Source organism: Polyodon spathula, chromosome 12 (assembly GCF_017654505.1).
Source record: "Polyodon spathula isolate WHYD16114869_AA chromosome 12, ASM1765450v1, whole genome shotgun sequence".
NCBI classification, from domain to species: Eukaryota; Metazoa; Chordata; class Actinopteri; order Acipenseriformes; family Polyodontidae; genus Polyodon; species Polyodon spathula.
This window is the reverse complement of record NC_054545.1, coordinates 30,894,193-30,920,503: the sequence shown is the minus strand read 5'-3', so window position 1 is coordinate 30,920,503 and position 26,311 is coordinate 30,894,193. Positions and strand designations below refer to the sequence as shown.

General features: G+C 40.1%; 1 protein-coding gene across 4 annotated transcripts; it reads right to left on the bottom strand.

The window, feature by feature from the left end:
• Positions 1-1,761: 1,761 nt before the first annotated feature.
• Positions 1,762-24,996, bottom strand: LOC121324136 (lysine-specific demethylase 3B-like). Of its 4 annotated transcripts, none has more exons than XM_041265648.1 (25): positions 24,541-24,996; positions 21,931-22,098; positions 21,324-21,437; positions 16,616-16,721; positions 16,285-16,409; positions 16,020-16,088; positions 15,201-15,824; positions 13,604-14,960; positions 13,006-13,213; positions 12,411-12,625; positions 11,589-11,741; positions 11,150-11,257; positions 10,879-11,006; positions 10,269-10,641; positions 9,853-10,109; positions 9,153-9,419; positions 8,470-8,641; positions 8,062-8,152; positions 7,804-7,934; positions 5,397-5,516; positions 4,513-4,536; positions 3,892-4,031; positions 3,618-3,794; positions 3,328-3,462; positions 1,762-3,106 (listed from the first exon to the last, which is right to left on the bottom strand). In XM_041265648.1, the coding sequence occupies exons 1-25, from the start codon at positions 24,745-24,747 to the stop codon at positions 3,026-3,028; spliced, it is 5,550 nt and encodes a 1,849-aa protein (XP_041121582.1). In that variant the 5' UTR covers positions 24,748-24,996; the 3' UTR covers positions 1,762-3,025. The 4 variants fall into 4 exon arrangements, with proteins under 4 accessions (XP_041121582.1, XP_041121583.1, XP_041121584.1 ...); XM_041265649.1 differs by having other exon boundaries at positions 9,853-10,106; positions 24,541-24,995; XM_041265650.1 differs by lacking the exon at positions 4,513-4,536.
• Between the last annotated feature and the right edge of the window lie 1,315 nt (positions 24,997-26,311).

Here is a 26,311-nt window from a genome sequence, read left to right as displayed (position 1 = left end):
TCATTTTCATTGATGGTGATGTTTAATATTGGACCACAGGGTACTGCATTAATCAGGCAGGTGGATAAATGAAGGAAGAGTATCATGTATAAAAAGAATTGCAGAAAAGTAACTACCAGCTTCTCTGTGGCGATTCCCATCTGCCAGTAATCGTATGCAAGTGGTATGCGGTATACCTGTAAAATATGAGGTACCCTAAGGTAAGCATAGAGATGCATTGCCTTGTAATTGGTGTAAAAATTACCAGCCTCATCAAATGGTGACACTACCACCCAAGCAAACGCCTCAAAAGGAAAGCAGCTGACCAGTCTAGTAGAAAACTTGTCCTTACATAATGCCTAGCTGTCGCCAGTGTATCTACTTTGAGCTTGTTGTCTTTGTAGAACGCCACATATAACAATACATACATGTCCAGCCAGGAGAAACCCCCGAGGATGTAACAGGTAAACCAGAGCTCTCTTATGAACAGGGTAGAGGTAAGAATTCTGACTCTCAAAGAATCTCCCACCTGAACTATGGAATGTTTACAAGTCTCCACATTCCTCATCACAGTAGAATACCATTGCACTATATGGGACTTATGGCTTTTACAGATTTTTCAAGACAGGTCTTGAAATTTACGACTGTGGGTCTAGTAGTGTCTTCCTCGATCCTTCCATCGAACGAACACTGACAACCGTATATTTTTGTACCAAAGTAGGTTACTGTTCCACCTGAGACAGGATCTGCATGTTGTATGGTGCCCTGCAGATGAAATGAGTGCACGGCTAATTTTTTCAGCAAAATAGGACTCTCACCACCAGCAACTACACTTTGAATAGTTGGCTATTTTACTGTATATTTATATTTTCTTGTGATTTGGTTCATTTCAAGGCATATCTGAACCTTGTAAATTAGAATGCAATAATTTATTTCAGTATGTGTTTAGTGTATGCTTCACTCACCCCCATACAACACCACACACGCTTTCAGGACGCTCAGATTATCTGCCTAGCTATTACCTGTGCATTATTTTTTTCTTAGACTGCTTTCACAAAAATGCTTTTTAAGATTTAAAAAAAAAAAAAAAAAAAAAAAAAAATCTAATCAACTTAAACCTTAAGAAAATATCATTGCTTTCCCATGGTTGGTGGAATGTAATTTTGGAAACCAGTATACTATTACATGGCCACAGCTCAAAGACTAGCACTTAATAGCACTACATTCAATGGGGCTGAGGTTCTTTATGAAGTCTAAATCAAACACAAAACAAACACTGGGTGGGCGAAAAAAGAAAGACCATTTGCATTTTACAGAATACACTATCCAGGACTGGGAGCAAGACCAGCAGAAAAACTTGCTTGCTCGATCTTCCCCTAAACTGGTCACCTGCAGTGTACACAATTTTTCACATTTTCAGTTTGCTTTCCTTGCATTTTTTTTTTTTTTTTTTTTAATCAATGCATTCTCATATTCCATTCATTCATCTATTTTTTAAAAAATCCATCAGCTGAGAAAGGAGGGGTACAATGTATGGTGCATCGGATCCTGAACAAAACATGATCAAACAGATATTTTCCACTTATGCAAAAAAAAAAAAAATTGAACTTAAGTTTATTTGTTTTTAATTACTATGAAACCAGATGCTATTGTAACAAAAACTGACATGAGATATCAGTGTATGTCTACCCTGCTTTCTACTCTTATTCAAATGCATTCCCCCCTTCAGCCAGTTTTAGTCCCAGAATGTTTTTGTTTTATGGGGGGGGGGGGGGGGGGGGGGGGGGGGGTCTTAATTCTAGACCAGAAAACATACAATTAAATGGCTCACATACCTGATCACTTTCTTTTTTAATACGGAGCACAAAAACCATAAATCAGCCCTTCACAAAATTAAAATACAGAACACCTTAAGGGTTTATGTCAGAACTTTCTTTTTTGTTCTTTATTTAACCCCCCCCCCCCCAAAAAAAAAAAAAAACAACCAATTGAAAACAAACTACTGGTTAAAGAAAACCAGAAGTGTATGCCTTGTAAGAAATGGGTTTATTGATAGCACAGGTCTGATTAACACTGGAGAACCAGAAAACAAAACAGATGCCTAGGTCAGGATTTATTTATTTTTTAAATTTGTTTAAAAACAATTGAGGAAACTCCATTTCAGGGTGGTTTTTTTTCCAGCCCAGTGTAACAGGAAGACTGAAACCAATGTGAAAATCATGTGTCTCTAGGTATAAAACTCAATATCATAATATCATAACTCATAATCTGTGGGATTGTTTCTAAATCCAAAATTTGGAAAGTTCTACTGTGACATACATGGAATTAGCTAAAAATGCAGTTTCTCTTTCCACCCAATTCAAGGGTAGTACTCTTCAAAAGAAAACAAACAATTCTGTAATTAAAAAGGTCCAGATGTTGAAAGCTTTCTTTAAAATATATAAAACTTTGGTCTCTTTCTTTTAACAGTTGGTTTATTGTAAACATTCACATGACTGGGCAAAACAAACAGTACTTCAAACTGATTTTTTTTTTCTTCTCCTTACTACGTGGCGATAACTGGTGATCAGCTGTTAAATAACCCATGTGAACTGTTTCTCTTTAAAACCTAGGTCACAATTGAAGCTGAAAATGTCCTTGCAACTCCACTAAAGGATATACTTCTTTCACCGAACACAACTAGCAGACCACAAAGCAAAACCTTTAGATTTAAAATCTACAACTGAATTCCACACATGTACAAAAGGGTTAACAGATGTTTCCAGCTAAAACAAAAAATGAAAAGGGATTCTGCATCTTATACCTTTCAACAACCCACCTTCTCCTCTCTAAACAGGTGAGTGCAAAACAAAACTAGAGGCATCAGAACACTGTTTTTGTTTTGTATTTCATGTTCTTGTTAATACTGTAACAAGCGTTTTTTTTAATGAATTTTTTTCTCCTGTCAGCAGTCCGGTTTTGCCATGAAGACTGCGCTCTCTTTCAGCTGTGTCAGTCACATTTTGTACGTGCTTGTGAACAGTCCATTTGAACCAGTCATTTGTTGCTATGACCGGGTCACTTTTGCCTCATGAGCTTTCAGTGTTCCGACTGCATCTTTCACTGCATGGTATATAATATTTTTCACCTGGAGAAGCAATAGAAAAGGCACAAATTACATTTCATTAATTCAAATCGTAAATATACGTTATGTATACATATATTGCACTGCACACTATATAAAAATGTTGTACACAAGCTTTGCTAACCTCCCCACCCCCGTTCACTGTTTTACACTTCAACATCAAACATATTTCAAATACAAGTGAACCCGCCCACCCAAAAAAACAAATAAAATGAGGAACCGACCTGTAACTTGTCCTCATGGTTTGAGTGCGTGTTAGAAAGGTGCCTGAATTCTTGCGTTAGTCTGAAGCAATGTTTCACATGTTCTGGAGAGACAAAGTCCTCTGCTACTTTAATACAGCTGTACAGATTGTGCACCTAGAAACACAAACATGATCAAAACTGTTATGCAAATCAAACATCACTTACACTTGAAATCACTGTTGAAATAAAATTAAAATAAAAATGACTTGATGAAACAGAAATAGCTTCAGTTTAGGAGTACAGGAAATGTATGTAGAAATTGTGCACACCTGATGCGGGGCTCCAGCGGGTATGAACACAGAGTCCCCCAGGAACTGAACAATTGCCCAGCCCATCACTCCATACTCTTCATAAAGCCGCTTGCGGAGAACCTGATCCAAGTACCAACTCTGGTCGTGAATTGGGTCATGATCAGGGGGATTCTCCTGACCCTGCTCCTCCCCAACCTGAAACAGAAAAAAACAAAAAAGAACAGCACTTCTGTACCAGTACAAAAATCTTAAAGTTAAATATTTTCAAATGATACATTTTAAATTTGACTACCTTCCGGAGAAGCTCACGAATTTTCTCAGCATCCTTGGCTGCGTAGATGTGCCAAAGGGCACCAGGCTTCTCCTTAGCTTCATAGATTCGACGTTTTGTCATATCGTCCACATCCCCTTCTTCTATTGTCTTCAAAACCTCTGATTGGAAAAAAAGCAAAAGCTCCATGCAGTTATTTTAAATCTGTACTCCCACAAAAATAGTATGACACAGCCAGCAGTGTCTGAAAACTGTGTCCTCGATACCTTGCAATCGTCTTAGCAGCACATACCATATATACTTCTGGCTTTATATTTTAATGAAATGTCGTGTCTACGTGTTAGTCAGTGCCAATGAGATCACTGGAATGCAAGAGGTCTGTATCATGTTGATTGGATCAAAACATATCTTGATTCCTGACACCAATGAACAAGATATAGTTATTATGGTTCCGTAAGTATTATGTTTCCCTCTGGCATATGCTAAACGCACCCTTCATGCTCCACTGTTTGAAAGGTAATCATGCTTACTGCTCTCCACTGTTCCACACCACACTAGTGCCATCTACTAAGCAAAAGCACAGAAAATGTTTTGTTTGCTTAAAAAGTGCATGACAGGGAGATAATAGGAAAATGCACAGACCTTTACATCCAGTGATATCGGCTTCTGCGAATGAGAAAATGTATTGGAATCAAAACAAAAAAATGTAAATTAAACAAAAACAGTTTATTACGTATAAAAAAAAAAAAAGGAACAAAAAAAACACTTGTTCACAAGATACTGATCATTTACCGTATTTCTTTGTTTTTAAGACACACTTTTTAACCCAACTCTAAAAAATGGCCTGTGTCTTAAAGTTGAGTATAGTTGTGTATTAAAAAATCACTAAACAAAAGATGTGAATACCCGATTATACAAACAGCAACCCAACAGGCTGCCGAGAAAAGACGAACAAAGACTTGGTTGTCAATCTCAAATCTTCCAAGACATATAGGAAGACATTTTTTAAAAAGCATCATTAGCTTCCTGAGAAATTCTAAGAGAGGCTTTTTACAATCTCAGCGTTTCAGTTTTATGCTCCGGTCTAACAAACAATACCAGCTTGGACAGATAGGAAATGCTGATCAGACCCCCTGTATTTTTCAACATGCCAAGCAACACCACAGTTCACAAAAAAAGGAGAAAAGCAGGTGCAAGTAATCAAGACTGGAAATGAGATAGCATCCATACATTGTTTTCTTATATGTGTAATTGAGGTTGTATCTTTGTAAATGCACCTTTATTTGATGGGGTTTTTTTTCCCCCTCAAATTGAGGGTGGGGAATTTGGGCTGCGTCTTAAATTTGAAGGAATACGGTAGTTACACCTGAATTTACAGCCAGTATAAAAAAGTTAGACAAGCCTGAAATGTCATGTTTGTTAACATTGCTTAACACTAACAAACCTATTAATATGCTACATCTTTTTATAGAAGCATTCTTTCCAATAGCCTACATTATACCTTGGGAAAAAAAAAATAGGTTTACCCTCCTCCTGATTTCCCTCTTCCTGTGGGATTCCCACATATACCATGACATTCACAGCATCAGAAACATCCAGGTGAAGGTTTGTGGTTCCAACCTTACGGTCCTCCGTTGATATCAACCCTAAAAATACCAAAGTCCTTAAATTCTATACCCACTTGCACCTCAAATGATACCCATAAAACACTGGAGATCAGTTCTTTCTGTCTTGCTTAAACATAATTAAAGGCTGTATTTTATTTTTTCATGGTTATCACAGATTTAATTATTTCTGAGAAATGTACCCATTGCCGTGCTATATGTAGTTCTCAGTGAAAATTACCATTTCTGAAAAGTGTAAACATACAGTACTGTGCAAAAGTTTTAGGCAGGTGTAAATGCTGTAAAGTAAGAATGCTTTCAAAAATAGACATGTTAATAGATTATATTTATCAATTAACAAAATGCAAAGTGAGTGAACAGAAGAAAAATCTACATCAAATCAATATTTGGTGTGACCACCCTTTGCCTTCAAAACAGCATCAATTCTTCTAGGTACACTTGCACAGTTTTTGAAGGAACTCAGCAGGTAGGTTGGCCCAAACATCTTGGAGAACTAACCACAGTTCTTCTGTGGATTTAGGCAGCCTCAGTTGCTTCTTCATGTAATCCCAGACAGACTCTATGATGTTGAGATCAGGGCTCTGTGGGGGCCATACCATCACTTCCTTCCTTGTTCTTCTTTACGCTGAAGATAGTTCTTAATGGCTTTTGCTGTATGTTTGGGGTCGTTGTCATGGTGCAGAATAAATTTGGGGCCAACCAGATGCCTCCCTGATGGTATTGCATGATGGATAAGTATCTGCCTGTACTTCTCAGCAGTTAATTCTGACCAAATCCCCAACTCCATTTGCAGAAATGCAGCCCCAGACTTGCAAGGAACCTCTACCATGCTTCACTGTTGTCTGCAAACACTCATTCGTGTACTGCTCTCTCCAGCGAACAAACTGCCTTCTGCTACAGCCAAATATTTCAAATTTTGACGACTCATCAGTCCAGAGCACCTGCTGCCATTTTTCTGCACCCTAGTTCCTGTGTTTTCGTGCATAGTTGAGTCGCTTGGCCTTGTTTGCATGTTGGAGGTATGGCTTTTTGGCCGCAAGTCTTCCATGAAGGCCACCTCTGACCAGACTTCTCCGGACAGTAGATGGGTGTACCACGGTCCCTGCCAATTCTGAGCTGATGGCATTGCTGAACATCTTCCGATTGCGAAGGGAAGTAAGCATGATGTGTCTTTCATCTGCTGCAGTAAGTTTCCTTGGCCGACCACTGCGTCTACGGTCCTCAACGTTGCCCATTTCTTTGTGCTTCTTCAAATGAGCTTGGGCACATCTGGAAACCCCTGTCTGCCTTGAAATTTCTGCCTGGGAGAGACCTTGCTGAAGCAGTATAACTACCTTGTGTCTTGTTGCTGTGCTCAGTCTTGCCATGGTGTATGACTTGACAGTAAACTGTCTTCAGCAAACTCACCTTGTTAGCCGAGTTTGATGATCATTAGCACCTGTTTGGTATAATTGTTTAATCATACACCTGACTATATGCCTACAAAATCCCTTACTTTGTGCAAGTGTACCTAGAAGAACTGATGCTGTTTTAAAGGCAAAGGGTGGTCAAACCAAATATGGATTTGATTTAGATTTTTCTTCTGTTCACTCACTTTGCATTTAGTTAATTGAAAAATATAAACTATTAACACGTCTATTTTTGAAAGCATTCTTACTTTACAGCATTTTTTTACACCTGCTTAAAACTTTTGCACAGTACTGTACATATTTATCACTTAAATAAATACAGCAAACGTTCGCCTTAGTAGTAACAGTAACAGGTAGTGCATCAACTACGTTACACTGCATTTAGGAACCTGGCAGCCGGTTTAGTTTGCTTCTAGTAAATGACTGAACAAAATGCATTGATCAGCACCAGCTTTAACACCAGCTCCATCAAAGATTGGAAATTTTTCTGTTAAAGATTTCTCTGTCCGGTACAAGAAGGGGACATTTCACATCTTATTTTTAAATTTTTTCATTTTTATTTTATTTGATAATCCCCTGCTAGTGGAAATAAAATGTCTCTAAAAAAAGGTGGACATTAATTAAATATTCTACAACTTAGTATTTAAATAATTCAGGAACATTTGTTGTATTATAGTTTTGAATACATTTAATGTTAATAAATGTAATAAATGTAATAAATGTAATAAATGTTTAAATTGTTTTTTTAGACAGTGTAATAAGCAATTTATTGTGGGGGAAAAAAAATGCAACCCTATATATAATTATTGGTTTCATGCAAAAATCAGTTATTACATTCAGAGCCTGTATAAATGTACAAAAGCACAACCAATGCTACAAATTTAAGTCTGAATGCATACCATAAGCATTATACATTTTTGGTCCAAGGTCAGGCCGCACAAAGTAGTTGGGCAATCGGGAAGCAAGATTTAATCTTCCATCACGCTTCGTGTACTCAGGAAGGGGAAGGTTGTCCATTAAATCATGGAATCTGAGCGGACAAAGGAAGAGAAACAAACCAAAAAGTTCCAGTAAGTAAAATACACAAACAAACAAGCAGGACATTTGTTGAATATACCTTTAAAAATGAGAGTGACATCCCCACCACCACCACCTACCTCGTTGGCATCATATCTCTAAAGTCCTCTCCTGGAGGCCAGTCTTTAAGCTTCAATACCATAGGCTGTCCATCTTCTCCCCGCAAACGCTCTAAAATAGAAAAGCATAGTGATAAAAGCATAGTGAACCCATGACAAAGCATAGCTAAGCATTGTTAAGCATGAAGAGATATGGAAAAAGTAGTAAAAAGTTGTGCTGTATACTCAAATGCTACACAATACAACCCCCCCCCCCCCTAAAAAAATAAACAAATAAAATAAAACCCAACATACACACCCTTTAACTAGATGGAATCTGTTTAGATACTATACTGCTCAAAAAGTAAGAAAACTAGGTCAGGTGGCCTATTTTCATTTACTCAGCTTTAGGGATTAGTTTAGTAGTGATTGTACACTAGCAGTACTTACTGGAGATGACCTCAAAGCCGTCCCAAAAGTCTCGGACCTTGACGTCAGAGATGATGGCGCAGTTCCGACAGTTCACCAGGTCCACATCCTGGTCTCCAAACTCCATGCTGAAAGCTTCTGGTTTCCAGAGTGCGCCCTCTAACTTACTGTGCACTGCCGAAACCAGCACAGGCTGAATGAGAAAACAGAGACCTGAATTAGAAATTTAGATTTGGATCTTAACTCCTGGTATTTGCTTTCAGTGTGCCTTAATGAAAGTTTAGAAACTCACTAACCTGTTCTGGCAATTAGGATGTACAAACACTTCAGATACCTAAAGGTCTTATTTTCTGCAAGGTATGTGAAAGTCATCTTGCTAAAGATTTTGGAGAGACATTTTAGGTTGCACTATTTAAATAGATTATGCGATAGACAAGCAGTTGTTTGAAAGCCCCCTAAAATCTATTCCTGTATTTGATCTGGTGCCAGGAGCCTAAGAAACCAGACCCCCTTTTAAATAACTATTTCATTTCTATAGCTGCATGCACATTAACTTGAATGAACTTCCATGAATAAACTTACAGACTTCATTAGGGTGAAACACATACACTCCACATTTCAGTGAAATGCATTTTTGTGAAACGCAAACTACAAGTGGCTAAAGTCAGGGCGTGTGAGACTATCCCAAGTTTCTGAGGACTCACCTGGCCCTGTTTCCAGCACTCCCGGAATATCTTCCAGTTGCTGCTGTTGCTGGGGTCCTGGAGACAGAGGAGCCGCCCATCGCAGAGCCAGGAGTGGGAAGTGTTGGGGTCCAGCACACTGAGCCCCATCACGCTCTCTTTCTTCACTTCCTTCTGTGTCTCGGACGAGCTCTCTGCCTTCCTCACCTCAGCAGTCTTCTTTGTCTCAACCACAGATGCAATTATGTGGTCCAAGAAGTTCGGAAGGTTGCCTTTGCCTTTGTCTCCCTGGAACGTAGGAAAGGAAGGATAAGACATTTCAACTTTGTATTTTTTGGTAACCGACTAAATTTTCTAAGAGTATACCAACTAGCTACAGTCTCGCTCTTAATTTTACCCTCCAAAAAGTCTGCATAAATCTGGATAAAATGTTCTTTCCTTATCCAATCAGGATATTATTCAAATAGCTTATTTGGTATACATTTTTTGTATCACCTATCCTGCTATATTACCATACTGTCTCCTTGGTCATAGTATTCTTGCATATCTGATTGCCAAGTAAAAAACTTATTGGACTTCTCTCTAGAAAGGATATTGGTACTATAGTACAAAACAAAGCTGTGGCTCACTGATGTCTATGATTTTGTGTGTGTGTGTAACCAGCTATTATAACACTATTCTACACATTTTCATCTCTGCATGTGTATAAAATCACACTTACTGTGGAGGTTGTAGAGAAGACAGAGGGGAAGGGGATACCAGTGTCTGGGCCACCCTGAGGAAGTTTCCCTTGCCCAGAATTTAGGAGGTCTCTGAGACTAGATCCCTCTGACTTTGTGTTTGACATGCCAGAGCCTAGTAACAAGCTGTTAAAGAGCTTTGGGGTTGAAGATGACTTTGACAGGGAACTGAATGACTCCAGAGCAAAAGGTGATCGTGATTCTTTACCCAGCACTGAACGAAGTGAACCAGATTCTGCTGAAGAACAAAAAGGTGGACTCAAAAACATGACAACAAACCCACAACCTTACATTAAAAACAGACTACATTTTAGAAATAACAGTTCAGCTGTTAGTTAATGTAGTTCAAATAAACATGTTAAATAATAAGCCAATTCAGTGGGTGAGCTTATGGTACCTTTCGTCTCTTCTTTGGCTTTCTGTGTAGCCAAGTCTGCAAGCCAGTGCAGTGCAGAGGAAGGTGCCATTTCTGCAGAGCTCTGCCGGCTGTCCTTGATGCTGTGTGTAGTTGTGTTGTCCTTGACACTAGGCAAAGCCGTGCTCTCCTTGGCACAAGGTGAAGCTGTGGTGTCCTTGATAGTAGACGAAGCTGAAGTAATACGGTTACTGTTAATGCTGCCGTCACTGCTGCCTTCCCCTGTCTTAACAACTTCATCCAACATTGGTTCCACTTTGACAGACACATCCCCATCTCCCAGAATTATTGTCCCGCCACCGTTTTCAGGAACACTGCTGGGAGTTGTGTTGCTGCTTGAATTTGTGCTGGATTGCTTGAAGACCAAGAAATAAATAAAACTAGAGTAAGATGACTAAGATGACTAACTGACTAATGAGTCAGCTAATGCTACCAGCCTATGACACTAAAATCAGGTCATAGCAAATCATTGGTAAATTAATCAACAACAAAGTAATGACTTACATTCACATTAAAGGGTGAAACATTAATATTATTTACAGGTTTCTAATTGTATGCACTCTCCAACAAATGTCCACTGCAAGTGACCTACCTGGGAAACCCCATTGTGTGCCATTGGTCTCTGTAAAGGCTTGGCTTGTCTGCTAGTACATGGACAATTAGCTTTGATACCCCATTTCCCACGTGCTGCATGTACCATATCTCCAATATTATAGAGAGCTGCAGAATGAAAGACAGACAAGGATTACTGCTTAAACAAATTTGAGAGAACAGTTAAAACAGAAACCCGGACCTCTGGCAGCACTCGATTAACAGTTTAACAAAGTACTTTTAATAATAAAAGCCCTGTCCATGGTCCAGACCTGCTCCAGGAATAATCTGTGTGGGCATCAGGTTCTGTGGTTCATGGGGTTGTCCTTTCGCACACTTTATCCAAGAGAACACCTCATCTTCAAGATTATCTTCAGATTCTGAAAAGGTCAGGAAAAAACAAAGGAAAATGGTTATCTATTGTTGCCTCCATTCCAAGAAGTGGGGATGACCTTCACAATGAACGTTAGTTGTAGGCACCAAGCAGATGAAATAATCTAAACAGAGAGAAAGGTAAGCATTTATGGGGTTAAGGAACCATTCATAAGATCTGTTGGCAATATCCGCGCATTGGAATTCAACCCTGCCATGTTGTTTGGGGTGGAGACGGATCCCAAAGGAATATTTCCAAAAATGGCAAGCACTCCTGCCGATCTAAATTGCATGCAGAGGATCACCTCGTTCTAAACCAATACCCTTTAAGGGACCCACCATCAAGCGGCTGGCTCTTCCTCAGCCGGTAACAGTCGAGACAGACCCCAAAGCCACACTTCCGACACACCCAGTGGATATTAAATAACGTTGTCTCGCACACGTCACACATCTCCCTGATCCCACGCACAGCTCGCTTCCACGCCACTTTCTCTGTGGACAAAGAAATTAACAGAACATTTGACATGAGTGTGATATGTTCAACATATTAAGATTACTACTATTTTAAAAATCACCCTTCTTTTCCCCTTATGTAAAGCATGGGGTCAATGCATTACTCAGGGCTTCTGATTTTCTGTGTTTTCTTCCAACTTCTACTCTCCTTTAAATTCAGTTGATACCTGTCAAGCCATTCTAATAGTAATAGTAAAATTGATTTAATTTAAGGGGTTTAAATTCACAAGACTTTTTCATTTAAAAGCAGAAATGACTCATCTTATATAAATACAGTTATACATAACAATTGCAATAAAGTGAAGAAAAAACTAAGGCTTGGCCGATTTAAAAGCCAATTTAGTTGTTTCACAGATAAAATAAATTAACATTTCAGTTGTGATCGAGATACATGAATGGCTTAACATGTATCAATTGAATTCTTAAAGAAGAGTAGAAAAGTCTGAGAAACACCGAAACTCAGAAGACCTATTATGCTATTTCACAATACATCAGCCTTAAGAAAATCTGTAACATCTCTAATAGATTAGCCCTTTTTAATCCTCATTGATCTTCGGTGTTACATCACACCCAGGGTACCCCATGTTATTCACAGAGAAACACTATGCCTTTGTGATAAACAACACACTTTTAGAATCAATGTCTTACGGTGTGGCTCAACCATCATCATGGCCTCTTTCTCGGACATGACGAGCTGGCAGAACTGGTCGCCCACGTTGGCCAGGATGTACTTGGAGGTCTCTAGGTCAAGGCCCTCTGGGATGGTGAGGGAGGGGACCCACAGGCTCATGGCCTGTGTGTCACTCTGCTGGGGGTTCAGGAAGCCCTCCACTCGCAGCACCCCTTTCCGTGTGAACGCCAGCCTGAGAGAAGAGATCAATCTTTTAGATGCTAATTCCAGATTCCACCATACACATGACTGAAATTAAAGGGCTTACGCTAGGATTTTGGTATGAACTACACAAAGTTATCAAAGCATGTACATGACCAAATCTAATTATAGTTTTGAATTTAAAACCCTTGACACCTAACCTGCTCTAGCCTCAAGTCTAAGATATAATTCTGTAGAAAAGTGTATAAATAATGACGCAATAATGGTTTCATTAAACTGGTATAAAAACAGCTGCTATTTAATTAAGACTGTCATGTAGCAGTGGTGTTTTCATCCTCTTATGTACAACAATAGAGCAGACGTTAACTGTGTCGAGACCAAACAGTAGTCAAGAGACGAGGTCTCACAGACCTGCGAAAGTGGAAGAAGCGACAGGCAACAGTGGAATCGTCTTCATCGTTATCCTGCTCACGGAACTTGCGGTACCGCTCCAGGCGGCATTCCCGGCACTTGTGGAGGTGAGGCGCTACGTTGATACAGGAGCCATCCTGCAGGAACGACTCGCCAGACTGCTTCAGCTTCCGCACCTTCGTCATGTCTTTCAGCACAGACTGACCCACTGCACAGACGCACAAGAGAGTCAAAGAAAAGGTAGAAGAGCAAGCACATGGACGAAAATAAAGACTCATTGCATGGCAGTCCAGGTTTCATTTACATGAAACAAGTTCATGTGGGTCTAGTCTCTGCTGCCAATTCAATCTGTGGGAATTTTAAATCATGCTTGATTTCCCAGTGCATAAAACAGAAATGTTAATAAATAGTTAACAAGTAATAAAATCAGTGGTTATGTTTGACAAACAAAAACAAACAAGGAGCTTCAGCCTTGTGTGATGTCACATGTACACCTAAAACCATGAAGTTAGGTAATACATAAATTATTAGTATTGTATTAGATTTTTTTTGGAAGCTAAATTCACTTTAGCCATACAAAATACTCTGTTCATCTCACCTTTCAAGGGTTTGTTGCGAGGTCGGTTCTTGCCCACCCCTTTCCCTTTGCCCTTGTCCAGCATCATGCCAGCCCCCAAGTCCGGCCGCAGCTGGCCTTGCTCCTTGGCTTGCAGTTGCTCTTCTGTGTCACTCAGGTCTGAGAGGTCACTATTGGTGCTGGAGTCAGAATCACGCCTGGAGGCTGTGCTACGCTCATCCAGGGAAAAATTTTGAAGAGTCTGATCAAATAGCAACTGGGGCTCTGAAACGTCAGTAGCTCCGCTTGTAAATGATGAGAAGCCAGGCTGCTGTTTGACTGGGTCCACAAGGCGTTTAACCACATCGCTGACACTCTCCTGACCGATGCCAGAGTCTGAGCTGGCTCCAGGTCCTTCCTCGGTAGGGCTAGATGACAAGATAGGCATTTCCATGGTCTGGGAAATGATAGGTTCTTGGGAACTGGTCTGAGGAACACTTTCTAAGCTGGCAGGCCTGGGGGCAGCAGTAGAAGCAGTGGTGCTGGTAGTAGTAGTGGTGGCAGCAGCAGTTGAAGAAAAGGCAGAGAATGTGGAAAACGCCAATGCCTTCGAAGGATCAGCCATGGTGAAGAGATTTACTGGGCTTTCACTGGGAGCACTGGTAGCAGCTTCTGCTGCTGCAGCGGAGGCCTTGGGCCAATCAGAGGTAGCTGGTGGGCGCACAAACACAGAGGTCGCAGGCTGAGCCAGAGACACAGAAGAGGGCTGTGCAGCTGGAAGGCCGCTAAAGGGACTATGGGTGAGCTTTTCGGCAAATGCCAAGAAAGGATTAGATGGTTCTTCACGGGACAGTTTGGGGGGCTGTAGGAAGAGGTTTTCATGGGGCTCTGGAGGTTTAATGTTGGTTAAGAGACCCATTCCACCTCCGCCAATGCTGCTGCCTGGAAAAGCTGGAGTGAGTTTAGGCATTGCATCTGGACCGAATGGTTTCCCCAACAATGATCCATTTCCTGTTGGTTTAGAATCAGTTTTGGACTGCTCTTTGGAAGGGGACATACCCGACACTGCCCCAAACACACTGCCTTTTGGGCTTTCGAGGGCTGCTGTTTTAAATAAGTTCAAACTGGGCGGCTCCTTAGCCAGGCTCTCAGAGATAGCGGTGAAGTAGTTACTCCGGGGCACATTTTGCGCCATGCACTGGAAGAATATGTTCTTTGTAGAATCACTCTCTTTGCTGGACTCGTCTATACTGCTGCTGAACTGGAACCCAAAGGGTTTGTTCTCCTGGGTTAGTGCCCCGTTGGTCTGAGCCCGACTTTCCCCAAACGTAGGCACTGAGAGAGGCTGACTCTGAGACATTCGGAAGCCAGCAGCTGCTATCAGTGGGTTTTTGGCACTCTGAAACAGTAAGACCATTGATTTTTATTCAATATCCTAATTTCATGTTGCAGAAACATAAGAGATACAGGGCACACATACAGTACATTGACCTTGCTACATTAATAACATTGCATTTTATACTTGGCATCAGCACAGTCACATTTCACACAATATTATACTCAAGTGAATCACTGTACTGTTCAGTTTGTTCAACATATTCAAATTAAATACAATAAAAGACAAACGTTCTACACTCACCTCAGCCTGCCCAACACCCCATCCAGCAGTCTTCTGGCCACTAAAACTTCCCACTGCGGCACCTCCATCAGAGATGCGCACAGAGGTGGGGATGGGGCCCACTGTCAAGGGGAATCCCCCTAATGTCACTGGAGAAGTTCGAGCCTCCTCTCTCTCAGGTGCGGCTGCTGGCGACTGTTTGTCCTTCTTCAGAGCAGCTGCAAGCGCAGACCCTGGAGGCATCTGACTAACAGAGGGGAAAGCAGTTGAGGAGAAGGGAGAGACAATGGCAGGCTCTACTGCTAGGGGGCGGTCCTGCACCACCACTGTCCTTCCGTTCTCTTTCGTGTAGGTGGCAAAGCGGATGTTGGGATGCCCCTGGGAAGAAACGTGAGCTGCTGTATTAGAGGATCCCTGGTTCGGAGTTGGCCCACTGGTGTTGCTGGTGCCAGTGCCGCCCCCTTTCGAGGATCCAAAGCTGTTCTCACCACCCTCGCTGCCACTGCTGTCTGCCTCCCCAACCTTTAGTCTCTTCACTGCCACATCGCTATCGCTGTCAGAGGTGTTCTGTCTCCTCCGTCCCTGCCCTTTTCCATCTCCTTCTTTCCTGCGTCTGCTTTTCTTACTGCCTTCACACTGACCAGCCTGGGGAGTAATGAGAACAGCAGAGGATGCATTATATTGCCTCCATTATGATGCACTTATAAAAAAAAAAAAAAAAGTAGTAAACAGGCATTACTGAAGAGACCAATAAATGGGTAATAATGTAGAAAGAAAGGTTTCCTGTGGGCCCCCTCCACCCCCAAACAAATTTCCAATGTTCATCAATGTCCCACCTACCTCATCCAACAGGTCCTCTGCCAGCACCACATGAATCACCCTTGGATCCACAATCCGAGTCTCCTCACCCTGAAAACAAGCAAGAAATGTATGACCACGAAGGAGGACATGTCCTCCAGTACCATTTTAATGTTCACTGTCTAACAAAGTGATTAATAAATCATACCAATTCTCCTTAAACTGACATTAAATAAACAACAATGTCAAGAATGAATCATTTTTATGATAGCAAACCACAGAACTACTTAAGTGTTGTACACACTACCTTTGTAAGAGTGATTTCCATCATGTGAGACACAGGGTCATGCTGGGACACCATTCCTGAGGCCCACTGCTCCTCAAACTCAGGCTGGTACACTTTCACTTTCTGACCTTGGATTGTATATGGGCCTGATGCACAAAAAACATTCCAGTATTAGCATCTCAACGGACCACAACTGTGTTTATGACTCTGTATGTTATGCATCTACAAAATCAAAAAAGTTTAACCTTCTGTCACCTCAAAACATCAAACATTGACCTTTTTTCCTCCCCTTAACAAGGCACTTCCCGCTTATGCTACATTTCATGCAGATGAGTCCCCTTCTGAGACTCACCTCTCCTCAAGATCTCCTGCAATTTAAGCTCACTCAGCCAGCTGTTGATTGCTTTCAATAGCACTGCCTGCTCCTGCAACAGTTTGCTCCTGATGTCCTCTTCCAACTGCACAGAATAAAACTGGTGAAACATTACTTAAAAGCTTTATTTGCATTTCTAATCCAGCTTCAGTTTCAACTGCTGGGATTACCGGTGATTTGTTAACCCTTGAGACCTCCTGGCCCTATGACTGCAGGCAACTACAGTGCCAAGAAAAAGTTTGTGAACCCCTTTCACATATTTCAAACCTAAAATGTTATTAGACCTTAATCTAAGTCCTAATAATAGATAAAGATAACCTGATTAAACAAATGACACAAAAACATGATACTTTTTCAACATTTATTTATCCATAAATAATTCAACATTCAATATCCACGTATGAAAGTATGTGAACCTTTAGACTGAGTAACTGGTGGCACCCCCTTGAGCAGCAATGACTTGACAACTAAGCGGTCCCTGTAACTGTTGGTAACTCCCACATCGGTTTTGAGGAATTTTGACCCATTCCTCCCTACAGAACTGCTTCAACTCTATAACATTTGAGGGCTTCCTTGCATGGACAGCTCTGTCGTGCACATTTATGTTGTACATCTAGGATTTATGTCACAACTGTGTCCTCGCTAACTACCATTAAAGAAAATACCCATTATAGCTCATAACGTAATTATTAACCATAATAAACACAATACCTCAATAAGAACTAGCGATTCTGGCTTAATTATCCCCAGATTCATGATGAAGAGAGGTTAACTATTAATATTATGTATGTTTAAGTATTTCAAATCAATCGTAAATGATTGAAAAAGAAACCTAATAATCCAAATTATTATTCCATTTATTCATATTCTCAAAGGAAGAAGAATAAAGGTTAAGCTTCATAGTTAAAAACATATGTATAAAGAAGAAACAAAATAAAACATTCAAGGAAAAGTAATGCATTGTTAAATGTTCATAATAAATCCTTGATGATGCTCCCTGGTCAGAGTTCTGCATTAGTGAAGCAGTCTTTAATAGTTCATCATGCATTATTCAGTTAAGTCTCGCATTACATATACTTGTGCAAGCTTCCAAGTGGATGAGTACGCATGTACAATGTTCCACCATCTAGCTGAATAGATGCACATTACGTATTGTGACGATATCAATAGTATGGCTTCAGTTCAGTTACTTAAACACAAAATATAAGTTTGATACTTATTCTGTTGGTGCGATGTTTAAAACAAAGTCTTGTTAACACGGTCATCCTCTCTGTGGAAGTTAGTTGTGCAGCAGCACAGCGCAGCACCTCCGTCAAGGCTGTAGGCAAAAGCTTTCGTTGCTCCGGAGGGAGCCCATCTTCTCCAGGACAGCTTTCAGGATTACATCATTATGTCTGTGTTGAAGAACTCTGGAGTTTGATGAGTTGAAAGAGATGAGATGTTTTGAAGAAAGAACGAATCCACAGAGCCACGAAAATCCTTCTTTTGAGTTTATATAACACAATGTATAGGCATTCCCTTGTACTGTAAACAAGTCCTTGTCGGTCCTTCTATTGGTTCACGGTATTTGATACAGTTGCGTGTCACACAAAGGGTGTGTTTGAAATGGAATGCATCCACCTATTTTGTTGCCAAAGGATTTTACATTTATCATTTAAACCTTCTATTCAATATAACTTTAGGGGCATTCATTAGAAAAGCATATCAATTTCAGTTTAATTCTCTACACAAAATTACAATTACAAGCCGTCACAATGGCGGTTGTAGTGGGTGACGTCTGACCAGAGACAGGGACCAACACAGAACAGACAAAGACGTGGAGTTTGGTGAAGCTGAGCGCTTGGCTGCAATCAGCATTTACTAATTAAAAAGACAAAAAATAAAAGGTTTGAAAGACAAACAAAACACAGGAAACGACACTGGCAGCCAAAACGGACTACAAAGACAAACACAGTGAGCTATTACTACGATTACTATTATCTCCGTCTCCAATCCCATTCTCCACTCACCGAACACACAACCCAGAGTGAGTGACAACATGCTGCTTTTATGCAGTTGTACCGAGACTCGATCGCCAATCAATCATTCAATTGGAGTCTCGGTACAACTGCATGTGAATTTATTTAGTGAAATTCCCAGTGTTCACATATTTTATCTGCATGTGAAGTGCTGTGCAATCCTTGTGCCTAAATACAAATATACATTTTAAACACTCATGCTCGTAACCCGTATTATAGCCCGTGTACCAACTAGAATATACCAACATTAACACCTTACATACAACATATAACACAAAAATATGCACAGGGGCAGGGCACACTGCCACACAAGCATATAAAACACATCATGACACAATCAAAGGATAATATTCAAAAATAGTTTAGTTTATAATATTCATTGAACACACAATAAACCATTCAGGTCTGTTGGAAAACATGGATTGAGAATTGATTAGCAGTTTGCTATGCATGTGGACTGGCAGAGCTATACTGGTGTTCTTTTCTGAAAAGAGACTAATATTGCAGATAGCAGACTGTTTGGTTCAAATTGCATGTACTGCTAACAATTGATAAGCGTCCTTGTGTCCTCAAGCTTCTTGCCCAGCATTGACTGCAAGCTAACAAGATAACAATGTTGTGGACCGGAAGGGGCCAAGCTCTAAGACTTTTGGAATGCAAATCATAAAGGAGCCAAAAGGCTCCCAGGGACTGGCGTTGGACCCAAAGGTTCTCAAGGAGAATGAGAGATAACGCCACTGGACTCAAAGGGTCTCAAGCAAAACAGAGAGATATGAACAAGGAAGATGACAAAAACCAGATGTATGGACCTTTTGGGGCGCCAGGGGTCTGAAGAATGCACTGAGTTCAGAGGTCTTCACACAAGACTACACACACAGACACACACACTAAATTAAATACTTATAGTATATGGTAACAGAATAATGTGTTGTACCTTTGCTATTGGTCAAGGGTCAGAGAAAGAGGAGGTGGACCATCTATACAGAAGGGTATTTAATGTCATGTCCTGTACCTGGGACCAGACTCCCTGCATATTTCAATAAACCTAACAACTGATTGAAGAAAAGGACTCTCTGCATTTTCTTGAATCTACTTACTCACCATCCATTTTTTTGCGTTACACCAAGGTTTATTGGGAAACTTACTTAAAATAACAAACTTGTGTCTGCGAGTTATGTAATTAAAAATATTTTCTAAAGCATTTAACTAACTTAAAACAATAATGGTACAACTGCATAGTCACTGTAGCTAGGTTTTGGTAAGTTTTATGACACCTTAGGAGACCAGACAATCGGATAGCATTTTGGAAGGCGAGCTTCAAAGAGTTAACACTACGTTTGGCCTGTGCCTTGGCCTAATCAACAAGCTTTGAAGTAGACCTGGTTAAGAATGTTCTGGAATTGGTGTTAACAACCCAATCACACAGCATGTCACACAGACAATAGTCTGAATTAAATATCTGGGAAATGTTTATATTAAAATGAATTTAACCATGAACTTCCTTAACAGCTCGCTTCAGGTCCTGTCACAACATTTCGATGGGGTTTAGGTCCGGACTTTGACTAGGCTATTCTAAAAACGTGGAATTTCTTCTTCTGTGTTTATGTTTAGGATCATTGTCTTGCTGAATGACTAACTTTCGGATGAGCTTCAGCTCACAGACGGATGGCCTGACATTCTCCTCTAGAATCTTCTGATACAATGCAGAATTCATGGTTGTGTCAAGGATGGCATGCCGTCCAGGAACTGAGGCAGCAAAGCAGCCCCAAATCCTCACACTCCCACCAGCATGCTTGAACGCAGTGTTTGAGGCCAAAAAGTTCTACCTTTGACTCGTCTGTCCAGAGAACATTGTTCCAGAAGTCTTCTATGTGTTCTTTGGCGAACTTCCGACGGGCAGCAATGTTCTTTTTAGAGAGCAGTGGTTTCCTTCTGGCTATCCTTCCATGAACACCATTCTTGTTCAATCTTTTTTTGATAGTTGAGTCATGAACACTCACATTAGCCAAGGCGAGAGTGGCCTGCAGATCCTTGGACATTACTTTGGGGTTCTTTGTGAATTCCTGATTTTCCGTTTTGTACTTGGAGAGATTTTGGTAGGACGACCACTCCTGGGTACAGTGACTGTGGTCTTGAACTTACTCCATCTCACAGTGGATTGTTGGAGCCCCAAAACCTTAGAAATTGTTTTGTAACCCTTTCTAGGTTTATGAGTATCAATAACTGTTTTTCTGAGGTCCTCAGATTTCTTTTGATCGTGGCATGACGTGTTTCCACACACGTGTATGGTGAAGACCAAACTCACAAAGTTTCTGATCTTTATATAGGGTAGGGCCTCCCAGACTCACCCCTGAAGATCTACCTAATTATCCCCTTAACTGAGCTGATAAAACAAAGGGTTCACTTTTTCACATACCCTGAATCTTAATTACTCATTGTTTGTCTAATTCATACATCATTTTGTTTAAAAAACCATGGAACTACGGTTAATATAAACCCTATTGGATATTTAAGAAAAGACTGGTTGATTCAAGAAGGCAATCATGGTAAAACTATGGAATTTCTATAATTATCATTGGGGTTCACAAACTTTTTCTGCATTGTACATCCTTTCCTCTGGGCCTGTTTAAAGTATTTTAAGTAATGTCCGGGATAAACAAAGACGATACCTCAAAACACTGTAGAGAGCTGCCGTCTTGCAGGAAGCTCAACGCTTGGTCCACAAAGAACTCCACAGGAACAACTGGACCTAGCCCAATCTTGTCAACCAAGGGTTGAAAAGTCTGAAACAAATAAAAAGATTCTTACCAGTGCACGTGGAATAACTTGCAAACTAACTAACTGTGAATCAATAGCAGTAGATTGATTATGATTATTTAATGTATTTATTTTTTTTAAATTAGGACCACCTCCAGCAACTAAACATCAAGGCTCAATGCTGTGACACATAACTTGGGGAGAACTAGTGTTTCACATTGAAAGAAACAAGACTATTTACTGACTGAAATGTCTTTTTTCTGATTCTATCTCTTTAATGGCACTTAACTAGCCAGTCTGTTGTATACATTTGATTGAGTTAACATTAGACTCTTAATCCGAGATAAACAAAGCAAACACGGCAGTACACCGAAACCTGGGATGGCTGCTGTAACGCAATGCACCACAAAATGTAAGATAAATGAAAAAAAAGTTAAAACGATTAGATTAGTTAACAGACAACCCTCCCCAGGCTATACAAAACTTAATGTTCAGCTCTGCTTAAAAGCCCCCACTTACTAGAGCTGGCCAGCAACTGGCAGGGATCCCAGTTCCCTGGATCACAACTGGATCCTTGCGGGGCGCCCAAACTATAGATCCCTCCAACAGAAATGCCAGCACTTTTTCCGCATAAACCTTGACCCAGGCGTACCGTTTCCTGCAAGTGTCATCAAACTCCACAAACACCTGTGGGGACCATACAAAACAATTAGTCAAAAACATTTTTTTTTTAAAAATCACACAGACAGTGTTCACAGACAACTGATACAGTTTTACTGATATACACTTTCAGGAATAGTGTCAGAATGCAAGTGCACCTGCAGACATAACCTAGTGTGCATTGAAATGGGCTGGCCCTGATCCAAGTGCTGCTTCGATGATCTTTGCCGAGTAGGGCTGTAGTACTGTTTGCTTAAGAAGCAATTTAAAATAGATTGCTGCGTTTTGTCAGAGGATTTTGCTGGTAGTCCACCCAGTTAGCACTGATAGGTATAGCTGTGGAAATACAAGTTTGTTTTCCACTAAAACACTAAATTACTGGACAGAGTTATTTACTTGTCCTACAGTTTCCCTGTTAAGGCACATGTTAAATGTAGCTCTGCCTTGAAATCACAAGGGACACCAATAGGTGGGAACAAAGATGGAGGGGGTGGGCTGAATTACAGTGTTGTTCTTAGAGACTTTACAAAGGGAAATAAGCTGATAAGGGGAGCATATGCTGATGCTCATATAAAGCTCATACAAAACCTATGGACCAACATGTTTTTAGAGAATTCAGCTTTGGACATGCTTTCTGTTATTCAGTTTGCTTCTCTGATTATTGTGTATTTTACAGTAGGTTGTTGAAGCGTTGTTTTCATTCACTGATCAAAACAATTTTCGGTCTTTTTGTGGCACAAAATTAAAAGCTAAACAAACCACTTTTTTTTTCTAGAACCAGACAGTTCTGAGGCAGAAATGTGCACACAAGGTGGAAGGGAAACAATCACACCACTAAAGTTGTTCCTGTATACCAAATTCTGACTCATGAGCGCAGATACAGCTATGAAAACAGGACTTCACAGAATGACATTTACTAAACTATTAACTATTTATGCAATAAAGGAAACGTAACAGTAACACTATAACAATGTATAGGTGTTAACACATCCAATGCATTTGTAGCACTTAGATTAGCATTATTTTTAGTTTGGGTGACAAACATTGCAAACACCACCCGTGATGAAACACCTTTGAAAATAAATAAATAAATCACTGCCGAATATCCTGATCACCCCCTTCATGCCAACAGATTTTAAACGCATGCCAGATTCATCTAAGGTTTTGGTTAGATTAGGCGACAAAGAGATGGTGCTTTAGATTCCTCTCCACAATCAAACCGATAAACCCCCCCCCCCCCCCCCCCCCCCCCCCCATAAAAAAAATACTTGACAGGTTGGTTGCACTAGACAAGCAAATACTAGTCAGCAGCCTCTGTATGGAACAAATAATTCTGAAGGATGCTGCAGCTGCATCAGTCAGTCTATAGATTACTGCCACACTCATGGTTTATAGGTTGGACCACAGTATACTGGACATAAAATCAATCATAATTGTAGTAGTGTGTTTTTTTTTTTTTTTTGTTTTTGTTTTACTCAATGCCAGCTATGAAATAAAATGCTGATTGTACTGCTTTACATTATATTAACACAATTCAGTCCCACTTTAGGTGTAAAATTAACAGTGAAAAAGTAGAACATTACTTTTAAATATTTAGTGCAATCATTTAAACAGGTCACAAATCAAAGGAATATATACTTCCTGGAACAATTCTAACTATTCTCGCCCAGTCTCACAGTTCAGCACAGTGTCTTACTCTTATGACAACTTACTTATTTTACTTGTACAAATAAGTTTAAATGTGTTGGTTAGTTCTGAGGCAAATACTAATATAAAATATTTTGTGGTTGGTTTATCATTTTTGTTAATTACATAGGATTTTCAAAGTGTATACGTTTTATTTCACAGTGTATGCGTTTTATATGTATACAAATAACGTATAGTAATGCTCTTTTCGTCACAGATAACTGTAAACACTGCAAAAGAATAATTACGTTCAGTGACGTAACCCTAAACTGGAACTCGGTTCATAATGATACTATCATCATTTACGTATTCATCAAAGAAAACGGTATGCAAATAGGTCAAATACCATAATGGTACTTTGAACAGAGAAGACTTTCTTTCATTTTTTCTTGTTATTGTGTTTACTATATATACACTAGAGAGTAAAGCACAGTTAAGCATTTATGTAAATTCAGAATTCCTATATTTGCGTGCAAAACGCTTCGTCTATTCGCAATTTGGCCACATAACAATGACCAGTTTAAACAGTAGAAAGGTTGAAAATACCTGCAAGCTAGTGTACCTGTATCATCACAAGGCCTTAAATCCCCGATCTCAACTATACCTTACTAAACAATGTTATCAGCAGTTGAGGCACCTAACATGACTTAGCCTATTATGTTACGCTGGTCATTGGCGCTGAAAATGCAGCAAGACGTCTAAGGTAAAACAAGTTTTACACTGTCCTTGTAAAATTGAAACCACAGAATAATTAATTTGCACCCCCACAACAGAGACACTGACCGTCATCCCGGCCGCTCCGGCTACTGCGCCTTCTCCGCTCGCCTCAGACCCTGCAGCCGCTGCTCCGACCCCGCTAGCTGCCCGGACAGTCCCACGGAGCCAGTCCCGGTTCCATACTGCTTGGTCCGGTTCGGCGGCCGCTGCAGAGGCAGAATCTCCCAAGAGAAGCAGTACCCTCTTTCCGACCAATCCGAGCGAGTCCTCCATACTTAAATTACAAGTAGGTGCAGAAAACACTGTCTCCTCAAAGCTCTAGTTCGCCCAAGTTACCAAGCCGTTGTTGTTTGCAACGGCGTTTCAAAATATTTATTTAAAAAAAAAAAAATCCACAATCACTTCTGGTGAATGTTATTGTTCACAACACAATAAGCCCGCTCTCTCCGCCATTATCCAGCCAACGCGTCCCTGCTACTAATACTGCAGAGTTCAAGTATTAAGAAGGCTGGTGTTACCCCCAACATCGCCTCGCCGTGGCCGATCTGATGAGTTACCATGACCAAGTTCAGATATTTGCGCCCCGTTGTGGACAGTGGACACCCCGAGAACTACAACGACGTTATCGTCGAAAATACAGTGTAGTACAATACGTTAGTCTCGTGTATAGCGCCCTACTGTGGACGGGAGTGGATTCACTAATAGCCCGTTAAAGCATCTATTTTCTCATCCGCCATTTTGTCAAGCAAAATGGAATGCCATTTGGGAAACCACCAAAATTGCATATTGGTCCTATCAAATCAACCGGAATCAACTTTTCCAGCCTTTTAATCTCAGGAACATAACTCTCCTTTTTTTTTTTTTTTTTTTTTTTTTTTTTTTTAAACGCCAATATACAGAATCGAAATAAGGTAAACAATATATGTAGAAAACAAACAAACAATGAGAAGTTCAAACCAGCAGAGTCATTTCTTAGGTAATCTCATTATGCCTTTTGTTGAGATTTTATTTACGTATTGTATTACTGTATTGTTTTCATTGTGTTGTAAAACACCATTACAACATATTATAAATCATTATGAACCCTTGCCATTACACAGCATAGAGACCACTACAGGCCATAAGAGACCACCACAGGCCATAAGAGACCACCACAGGCCATAAGAGACCACTACAAACCATAAGAGAACACTACAAACCATAAGAGACCACTACAACCATAAGAGAACACTACAAACCATAAGAAAACACCACAAACCATAAGAGAACACTACAAACCATAAGAAACACTACAAACCATAAGAGAACACTACAAACCATAAGAACACTACAGACCACTACAAACCATAAGAGAACACTACAAACCATAGAGAAAACACCACAAACCATAAGAGAACACTACAAACCATAAGAGACCACTACATGCCATAAGAGAACACTACTAACCATAAGAGACCACTACAACCATAACAGAACACCACAAACCATAAGAGAACACAACAAGTCATTCGAAATGTTCTAATGGTTTCTAATGGTTTTTCCAGCAGGCTAATTCCATCTCAATTCATTAAAAAAAAAAAAAAAAAAAAATAAAACCGTGCACTTCTTTTTATTTCTTCATCGTGAAGAAAATAAAGAAAGTAGACTCACTGCCTTAACATGAGGTTATGTCTATGTTAGTGACGGTAGAGAATAAGAGTATATTACATTCTTACGTTTATTTTTCCTGCTTCGTTATTTAGTCACAATGGTACCGAATTATATATATATATATATATATATATATATATATATATATATAGATATATATATATATATATATATATATATATATATA